The 10,435-nt window shown below is 41.0% G+C and overlaps 1 protein-coding gene and 1 non-coding gene across 3 annotated transcripts in view; both read left to right on the top strand.

Moving 5' to 3' along the window:
• TRANK1 (tetratricopeptide repeat and ankyrin repeat containing 1) overlaps positions 1 to 10,435 on the top strand; it is a 123,145-nt gene that overhangs the window by 70,518 nt on the left and 42,192 nt on the right. For both annotated transcript variants that reach the window (XM_032269764.1, XM_032269772.1), the window contains exon 9: positions 4,945 to 5,115. In XM_032269764.1, the coding sequence (XP_032125655.1) occupies positions 4,945 to 5,115 (171 nt within the window). The remainder of the gene's footprint in view (positions 1 to 4,944; positions 5,116 to 10,435) is intronic.
• On the top strand, positions 1,007 to 1,168 carry LOC116545029. The gene has a single exon (XR_004266158.1). It is a non-coding gene; the product is annotated as a U1 spliceosomal RNA (small nuclear RNA).

The following is a 10,435-nucleotide window of genomic DNA, read 5'->3' as shown; positions in this document are numbered from 1 at the left end:
TTTCTTTCTTTCTTTCTTTCTTTCTTTCTTTCTTTCTTTCTTTCTTTTTCTTTCTTTCTTTCTTTCTTTCTTTCTTTTGAAGTTTTATTTTAGATTGGTGGGAGTACATGGGCAGGTTTATTATATAGGTAAACTGGGTGTCATGGGGTTTTGTATAAAGATCATTTCACCACCTGGGTAATAAGATTAGTACCTGATAAGTGTTTTTTTCTGATCCTCTCCCTTCTTACACCCACCACCCTCAAGCAGGCCCTAGTGTCTTTTTCTCTCCTGGTATCCATGTATTCTAGTTGTGTAGCTCTTGCTTATAGGTAAGAACGTGTAAGTTGAAATCCCTGTTGCTGCATTGACTACAAGATCATGATTCATGGAATATCTAAGACGTTGCTCATGGAAGCTAATTAGATGGTTAGAGATGTTGGCAGTTTAGGATCTACTGCTATAAATGAGTGAACAAACTCTAGTAATCTAAACCAGCGATCCCCAACATTTTGGTACCAGGGACTGGTTTTGTGCAAGACAATTTTTCCACAGATGGTGGGGTGTGGTGGAGGGGTGGGAGAGGCGGATGATTTTGGGATGAAACTGTTCCACCTGAGATTACCAGGCATTAATTAGATTCTCAAGAGTGTCAATATAGATCCTAGATACCACTTAGGCACAGTTTACAGTAGGGTTTGCACTCCTTGAGAATCTAACGCTGCTGCTGATCTGACAGGAGGTGGAGCTGAGGCGGTGATGCTGCTGTCCTCTGCACACTTCCTACTGTGCGGCTGGTTCCTAACAGGCCGTAGACCAGCACCTGCCCACAGCTGAGGGGCTGGGACCCTGGATCTAAACGATTGACTCCCGTGTTTTTTCTTTACCTCAACTCATTCCTTATATGTAGCTCAGTCTTTTTAGTATTTACTTTACTAGTTCAGCAGAAGCCAGGAAACACAACTTTGCATTAATCAGAATGTTATCCAACTGTGTATCGTTTATTATTTAAAATAGTGGTGAATGAATACTTACCTGGCAGGGGAGATACCATGATCACGAAGGTGGTTTTCCCAGGGTGAGGCTTATCCATTGCACTCTGGATGTGCTGACCCCTGCGATTTCCCCAAATGTGGGAAACTCGACTGCATAATTTGTGGTAGTGGGGACTGTGTTCGCGCCCTCCCCTGGTGTATAAAAAAAATACTGGTGAATGATGGTCAATAAATAGTTTTATATTTGTTTAAAAAATTCAGACACTTCCAAAGAATGTGATGAAAAGTAATCTCTGTCTACAAAATCAACTACTAAAATGTTTTTTGTGAGTCTTTTCAGTAATGTCTATTAATAATGCCAGTTTTTTTCCCTTTTAAATATAAATGTAGCTACACTCTACATTCTGTTCAGCAAATTGCTTTCTTCACTGAACGATGTACCTTAGTCATCTTTCCCTAATAGTATCTGCATGGCAGTTTCATTTTTTAACAGCTCATAGAATACTTTATTGTGACCATATGTGACTGATAGATGGTTAAATGTATTTTAGTTCATTTTGCAATGGAAAACAATGCTTGGAGACCATTCTTCTATGTTCATGTTTGTGAATCAGTGGGATTGTATCTATAGGATGATTTCCTAGTTGAGAAATAGCTTGTTTGAAGGAATTGTACATTTTATTTATTTGGATATATTTTAATTTTGTTGAAATTTTAAATATATTCAAAAATCAAAAGGTACAAAATATATACATCAAGGGTTTCTATTCTACCTCTGTCAGGCACCAAGGAATGAATGTTACTAATATCTTGTATTTTTTTTCTGCAAATATTTTGTGATGTACAAGTAAAAGCATGTGTGTTTAAGATGTGTTATCATATTGGTATGTATTTGGATTTTGAAAGTTATTGCTAACTTAAACCCCAGAAATGTTGCCTGAACACTGTGTGCGTTTGTTATCTCCTTCTTAAGTATTTTTTGGTACATAGAGAATCAAGAACTCTCCAGATTATTTAAGTTGGTCTAAATTTTAAACCCATTTGAAAAAATTGCACTGTCAGTAGGGCTTTAGAAATCTTCAGCTTCGTTTGTAGATTGGTGGGTGCCTGTTGTTACAGTGGCCTCATTGGCTCTGGTGCTTAGTGATTTGAAGAGGTCGGTGCTTGTTGTTACAGTGACCTCATTGGCTCTGGTGCTTAGTGATTTGAGAGGTGGGTGCTTGTTGTTACAGTGACCTCATTGGCTCTGGTGCTTAGTGATTTGAGAGGTGGGTGCTTGTTGTTACAGTGGCCTCATTGGCTCTGGTGCTTAGTGATTTGAGAGGCCCAGGATGGCAGAGACTCAGGAACTCCCCAGAGCTGGGCAGCAGCAGAACCCAAGCCCAGATATATGGCTAGCTCCTAGAATTGAAGCGAGGTTGGATCATGGCATCTGTCTTGGTTACAAGCTACACTCTGGTTTAGGCAAGAAAAAGAATTTATTGTCTCATGTGACTGAAGACTCCAAAGTTGGTTCCAGTGCTTGCTCCAAAGCTGTCTTCAGGAATCTCTCTTACCTCTTAGTCCTTTGTGTGAGGAAATAACTACATTCTAATGAAAGTCAAGTTTGATACGTTCGTTTTGAAAGTGGTGTTGGGAGAGTCGCTGGGTTGGTTTGTTTCCATCAATAGCTGTTTGTAGTTATTTCTTTTTTCTGTCAGGTTCATTTTTAGACGGGCTGCCTTTCAGTTAAGGCCACCGGAACCTTCAGGCTTACTTTCTGCTGATTTGGCAGTCTCAGTCAAAGAGGATACCTCCTCCCAATAGTTCAGTACAGGTTCTCCTAGTGTGTCTTAGAGACTGACTGGTCACATGTCCTCTATGAACCAGTTAATCACTAGAGCCAGAAGAATGGAATGATCTGATTGGCAAGACCCTGGCAAGAATTTAGCTCCTGGAAGAGGGTATGGGACAGAGCCAGAGGAATAGAATTATCTGAGTGGCCAGAACCTGGGGAAGTTTTAGCTCCTGGACCTGGGGGTTGGTGAAGTGGTAGAGAATGTGGTTGTTACAGGGGTGCGTGTCTGTCCGTCTGGTGTTCACACCATCAAATCAGGTAAGACTGAGAGAGAGGAGGTGCCTTCTCAAAGAAAGACTGAATGATTCTCAGAAAAGGGAGGAATAGATACTGGCCAGACAAAAAAGTGATTCTGATTAGTTGGTGGTTTTCAAATTTTGCTTCCTTATGCCCTGAAAGAATTTTGAAAACCTGTGTACCTCTCTGCATGTGTTTAAGTTGACGTCTGGAATTTTGCGTAATTTTTATAATTTTGTATACATCGATATTTAAAAATAAAACTGTTATTTCATGTCTTCACTTGTATTTAATAGAATGGAAATGATGCCCTCCAACATTTCTGTGATTGTAAGGTTCTAAGCATTACTTTTTTTTCTGGATTGAATTATTACTAATTATCAATATGGAGCTTATCAAAACAACATAAATATAGTAAAGTTTCTATAATTGTTAAACATAAAAATAAAATTCTGGGGGGAAGTAGGAAGGGGATGGATTATGTAATGCCTTTTAAAGGAGGTTTTGCAGGTGTCAGTGTTAATTGTCCTTTGGGTTGATTACTTGGAGGTCTCCTTTGGGGCAGTATACTATAGTTATGCTGTGTCACCATACACTTGGTGGCTTCAAACAACACCCATTTATTAGTTCTGTAGGTCAGTAGAGTGACATGATGTGACTGAGTTTTTGGCTCAGTGTCTTGCAAGGCTGAAATCAAGGTGTTGGCTTTGGCTGTGTTCTCATCTGGAGTTCTGGGCCCTCTTTTAAGCTCACATGGTTGTGGCAGAATCCAGTTCTTTGCCATTGTTGGATTGAGGTCCCAGATTTGCTGCTGGTTATTAGCTAGAGGCTGCTCTAATTAGCCAGAGGCTGCTCTCAGCTTCTGCAGGCCACACACATTCCTTTTTCTGTCTCCGGTATCTTCAAAACCAGCAGAGGAGAATTTCTTGTGCATGAAACCCCTCTCATACTCTGAATCTCTGATCTCTAGAACTTTGACCTTTCGGACTCATGTGATTAGATCAGGCCTTCCTGGATGATCTCCCTATATTAAGGTAAACTGATTTGGGACCTTTGTTTCATTTGCAAAGTTTCATCACGTCAGCACCTAGATTAGTATTTGATTGAATAACTGGGAAAAGGTGTGGATGCACAGCAGCAGGTCAAGAATCTTGGGGGCTTAGAATTCTGCTCACCACAGTGAGATTCTCCATGGGTAGGAAATAAGACGGTCTCAAGAGGTGAATTTTAGGAAAGTTTACATATGGAAGTGAGATTAGGTACTGATTAATTTAACTCTCTGTGCCCACTTAAGTCTTTGTGTACCCCCAGGGATATACCTGTTTCATTCTGCAAACAGTTGCATCTATGACCACAGAGATACCTTGATACTCGGCAAACAGATACATCAGAGCAGCAAATGGAGTTAGCAGCCAGGGAGTTGGGGCTGGGAGGGTGGTAACAGTGACAAAAAACAGCCCCTGATGCCAAAGCAATCACTGCTTTCATGTCCTGTCTCCAGGCAGACTTTTCTTCTGGAAGAATATTTTGTTTCCTCTCAAAGGAATAAAGAATTCTGAAGTCACAGCTTGATGTTATCCTTACAGCTGTAACTGTTGCCTAGTAACCAGATTCCCCCTCTCCCTGTTTGTTACCAAGGAGAGGGGAGAAAGGTAGAGAGGAGCGTACTTCTGAACCTCTTGAAAGCTATTGTCCTTCCCACTCCACACAGAACTCCTTGCTTCAGGGAGTTGGGCGGACCACCTGAGGCTAGCAGTTCAGGCTCCGCAAACAGAGGACCCTGGTCCTCTTGCCCTGGGCTGCTTGGGAGAAGACTGAGAAGAAGAGCACTCATGGGGACATCTCCTTATGGAAGGAACCATGACAAACCCCCCTTCTCATTTTGGCCTACCCTAGGACAAACAGAGGATGTACAGATGCTCCTGCGCTTTGGAGCAGATCCCACTTTGCTGGATCGACAGTCTCGGTCTGCTGTGGATGTCCTGAAGAGGAATAAGAACTTCAAGGCCATCGAGAAAATCAACAGCCACTTGGAAAAGCTAGCTACGTGTTCTAAGGACCTATCAGGTATAGCTTTCAGTGAATTAACTTTTTGGGGGGATAAAACTGGTTTTGTGATATTAGATACAAATCAGTTTATCTTTTCTTGGTAAATCAATCAATCTATCTATCTGTCTATCTATCTATCTATCTATCTATCTATCTATGGAAGTGAGACCTACCAATCTTTCAAAAACTTTTTTTTTTTTTAAAGATAGAATGAGACTTCTCTTATTTAGAGAGATGCTACGTCATTCTGGGAACTTTTCCAAATCCACCTTTGGACAGTATGGGTAATTTTTTTTTCCTATGCATGCACACACACAGAAAAAATAATTAGAATATGAGGTAACAAAAATCAAGTCTATTCTTTAGAAAAAATTATAGCCAACAATTTAAAATTTACATCTATCTATCTATATCTTGATTTATCAATTTGGGACAGCATCTGCTGACAAGATGTGTAAAAGTTGAAGTGCTAGGTGGTGTCAGTCCTGTTTGTTGGATTTTGTCTAGTAATGCTATTTGTATCATTTATATTCTGTTTCTTTTTTTTTTCATGCTTCATCTATAGATTGATTCTAAAAATTGAAAATCAGCAAATGACATTTGCATGGTAGTGTGATTATGTAAATGTTACTCTTTCTACAACTAGTAACATGGCCAGACCCACAGAAAAGAAGCACCAAATGTCCTCAAAACTTTGCTCTTTAAATGTGATACTCTTTATGCATCTCAGTTTAATGAAACGTGTATGTTTTTATACTTGTTGTAGTTTTTGCTCATACGTGACTCCTATGGCTAATGTTATCCACATAGACTTCCTTCTTGATATGTTGGAGTACCTGGTCAAGTAAGTTTTTCATGGAGGAGAGATAGATAGTAGACTACAGAATTTTTGAAAATGTCTTTCTTTTATTCTCATATTGATGGATAATTTGAACACGGGCATTGTATTTCATTAAGAGTAAGTTACACTCCCCTCCCTGATTTTAACATCTTTGAGATGGGAACAGTGATGTGTCATAGTTTAATGGCAGCCTTTTCTGGTATGTTCCATCAATTTCTATGGTGTCTTAGGTTTATGAAATATACTGTAAAACCTTGTTCCTCACAACTTTGTATACGTTATTTCATTATCTTCTAGCCCCCATTGCTACTGATAGAAGTCTGATGTCAGTCTCATTTTTTCCCCCTCTAGAATTTTCTCTGTCCTTGGAGTTCTGAAATTTCCCTAGTAGGTATCTAGACGTGGGTCCTTCCTCATTCTTCCGGCTTGGCACCTGTGGCCTCTTGGATTCTGTTTTCTTAGCCGAGGGAAATTATCTTCTATTATTTTGTTCCCCTCCAAGTCCCTTTTCTCTTTGCCACTACTGTTAAATGGATGAGCTTCTTGAATTTACAATATATGTCTGTGTACCTTTCCCTGTTACTCCTTTTTTATTCCCAAATCTTTAAATTGGTCTAAAACTTCTTCATTTATAATTCAGCTTGTCCATTGCTGCATTTTTAAGTTCAAAAAATCATGGTTTTAATTTCTAAGAGCTCTTTTTGTTCTGATTGTTTCTTATCTGTAGCAGCTATGCATGCTTTATGTTTGCCACATCTTCTTGAATTGCATTTGAAAAAGCAAATAATTAAAAAAAAAACTTTCTCATTTCTTCCCTGAATTATCTGAATTATTTATATTACTTTTGAGGTTAGTGACTCATTGTTTTTTTTTTTTTTTTTTTTTTTTTTTTTTTTTTTTTGAGACAGAGTCTGGCTCTGTCACCCAGACTGGAGGGCAGTGGTGTGATCTCAGCTCACTGCATCCTCCACCCCCCAGGTTCAAGTGATTCTCCTGCCTCAGCCTCCCAAGTCACTGGGAATACAGGCGTGTACCACCATGCCTGCATAATTTTTGTAGTTTTAGTAGAGACTGGATTTTGCCATGTTGGCCAGGCTGGTCTTGAACTCCTGACCTCAAGTGATCCACCTGCCTCGGCCTCCCAATGTTTTGGGACTACAGGTGTGAGCCACCTCTCCTGGCCTGACTCATTTTCTTGCTTCTCTTTTGTGCTATTGTTTTTCCCTGATTATCTTCTGCTCTTTGGATGTTGATGATTGATGGACTAGATTGATTAATACTCAATAGGTGGTTAGCATGCATTTCTTGCAGTTATTTAAATGTGCTTTCCTAGAAACCCTCCTTCCCTTGAATGTGCAAGTGGGCAGCAAGTTGCAGGCAGCTTGTAGAGGGCATGTGTTGGGATGGGAGATAGCCTGCCAGGCTATGGATTATTGCAGTTGCCAACCAAAGTGAGAAAAGCTTTATGTGAGGGAGATTGAAGCTGCTTTTTTTTTGTTTTTTTTTTTTGGAGATGGAGTCTCGCTCTGGAGTGCAGTGATGCGATCTCCGCTCACTGCAACCTCCTCCTCTCATGTTCAAGTGATTCTCCTGCCTCAGCCTCCGGAGTAGCTTGGGACTACAGGTGTGCTACCACAGCCGGCTAATTTTTTGTATTTTTAGTAGAGACAGGGTTTCACCATATTAGCCAGGATGGTCTTGATCTCTTGACCTTGTGATCCGCTTGCCTTGGCTTCCCAAAGTGCTGGGATTACAGGTGTGAGCCACTGCGCCCAGCCTGCAAATTTTATCTTTTGTTAATTTTTTTTTTTTTTTTTTAAGACGGAGTTTCACTCTTGTTACCCAGGCTGGAGTGCAATGGCGCGATCTCGGCTCACCGCAACCTCCGCCTCCTGGGTTCAGGCAATTCTCCTGCCTCAGCCTCCTGAACAGCTGGGATTACAGGCACGCACCACCATGCCCAGCTAATTTTTTGTATTTTTAGTAGAGACGGGGTTTCACCATATTGACCAGGATGGTCTCGATCTCTTGACCTCGTGATCCACCCGCCTCGGCCTCCCACAGTGCTGGGATTACAGGCTTGAGCCACCACGCCCGGCCATCTTTTGTTAATTTTTATCTCAGTTCTTAGAGTACTGTGTATGTTCATTTAGTGTTAAAGTCTTTAGCATAAGTCATTCATGTTGGTTTAGTTTTTAAGGTTTTAGTTTTTTTTTTTTTTTTTGTTTCCTTGTATAATAGAATCCTTGAATATCTGTTAATCCTAAAATACCTCATCTTCTGAGACAAGGTTCTTGCTCTCCCTTCTCCTCTATCTCCTTCACCAGTTAAATCTGTGACCTGGGTTTGGAATCGAGAATAGACTCAGTAGAATCGCAGTCTGTCCCCTTTTCACTCATTAGAACTCACCTGTACTTGCTGGGCAGAGAAGCATGCAGAGAGGACTGTGCATCGTTCCTCTTTTGGTTCACCAGGTAGCCTGTGATGCTAGTGGATGCAGTCAAGCCTAAAGCCCTCCATACTCAATGGTAAACTTGTTGGATGTTAGAAAACTGTAAAGTTTTCCAGAGCATTGGTCACACAGATTTTCTTGCCATGATAGAAGAATATTGAAAGACTATAGAGAAACATGAGTGAAAGGAACTAGTGAAAAAAAAAATCTATAAAGAGGATAAGTTAATCAGGAAGGGCTGGCAAGGTGCAGTCGAATATTTCCCAAAGTATTCTAGGTGGTGGAACTTTTTATTTTTTTGGGGATGGAGTTTTGCTCTTCTTGCCCAGGCTGGAGTGCAATGGCACGATCTCTGCTCACTGCAACCTTTGCCCCCCAGTTTCAAGCGATTCTCCTGCCTCAGCCTCCTGAGTAGCCGGGATTACAGGCAGGCACCACCACCCCTGGCTAATTTTGAATTTTTTTAGAGATAGGGTTTCACTGTGTTGGTTAGACTGGTCTTGAACTCCTGACCTCAGGTGATCCACTCACTTCAGCCTCTTAAAGTGTTGGGATTACCGGCGCGAACCACCGTGCCTGGCCCAGCAGTAGAACTCTTGGAGGCCAGTCTCTAAATGTGATCTCTATAAGTAATGATCTTTGAATGAAATTGTGTACTGAATATCACCATTCCTTTATACATCCAGAGAGTTGTATGGAGTTATATGTATAGGTTTTGTTTCAAAGATTTTACCGATGGCACAAATAAAACCCAATATGGGGCTGTGGGACCTTTCTAGACCAGGTCCGTGAAATATACATTTCTGAGATGATGAAAATGTTCAGCTACCTGTTCTGGTCTGATATGGTAGCCAATCATCACATGTGACTGTTGAGCAGTTGAAATGTGTGTGGCTCATGTATCTGAAGAACCAGAAATTTAATTTTATTTAATTAACTGTGATTTTATGTAAGTTAGTGGCCATGTACGGGATAGTGTAGCTTTAGACTTTAGCCCCCAGAAAGTCTTTCTATCCAGAACAGTAGCTGAGGAGACTGCAGGAGAATCAAAAGAGGAGGCCCAGGTCCATGGGAATTGAAGGTGGATCTACTCTGTTTTTATGGACCTTATTCCTTCCCCATCCTATCCATTAAAGGGACAGATGGAAGCATTCATTATCTTTAGAAAGAGCTGCTGCTAGGGAGCTGTACCTGTGCCTGACACCTGTTTTTCACATCTCTGGTTCTGAGTACAGTAACATTACGATATGGGTTGCTTAACATCTAGATGAATGAACATTCCAATTTACAGACTCTGATGAAAGATACTTTCTCCCTTGACTCTTCCTAAAGTTTGCTGTACCCCATTTTGCTGATAATAGCAGTGCTCATCTCTTAGGATGGGGCTGCTTTTAGCATCTAGGTGAGAAAGGGTCTTGCTAAAGATTTCTGCTGTTCTGTAAACCAGTGTTTCTCCACCTGAACGTGTACATGAATCATTTGGGGGCCTGCTAAAATGCACATTTTGATTCAGCAGGTTCAGAGCAGGACCTCAGATTCTGTATTTCTCACTTCCTGCCAGGGCATGCCAGGGACCACTTTGAGGAGCAAGGCTTTAGTCCTAAAGAGTCGAGATTATAGAACGGTCTTTAGCCAGTTTTCATAGCCACCACCAGAGGGCAGCATGTCCACTTTCTCTAGCTGCCGTGGCTGCTCAGTTTTTTCCTTAGGACCAAGAGCTGCAAGATTGGAAGCTTTGCTTTCCTCACTGTTGTTTGTGATCTTCTCTCTGATTCACTGGTTCTTGGCCTTTTCGAGTCCCTCACGTCAGGCCTCTGAAGCCTCCTCTCTCTGGTTCTCAGGTGGGGAGCCAGCTGCTTTCTGGCGGGTTCAGCACCAGGACAGTGCCTCTTCAGTCAATGCAGGCATGGGGTATTGACTTAAAGGATGTCTGTCCTGTTTCTTCCTTTTTACAAAACCAGTTTTTAAAAATTCATCAATATTTAGAAAATGTATGAAACGTAGGAAAGAAACTATTAATTCTCTTAGTACCTGCCAGAAAAAAA

Source organism: Sapajus apella, unplaced genomic scaffold (genome assembly GCF_009761245.1).
Source record: "Sapajus apella isolate SASKATOON/1434 unplaced genomic scaffold, GSC_monkey_1.0 scaffold4, whole genome shotgun sequence".
NCBI classification, from domain to species: domain Eukaryota; kingdom Metazoa; phylum Chordata; class Mammalia; order Primates; family Cebidae; genus Sapajus; species Sapajus apella.
This window is presented reverse-complemented; position numbering and strand designations above follow the sequence as displayed.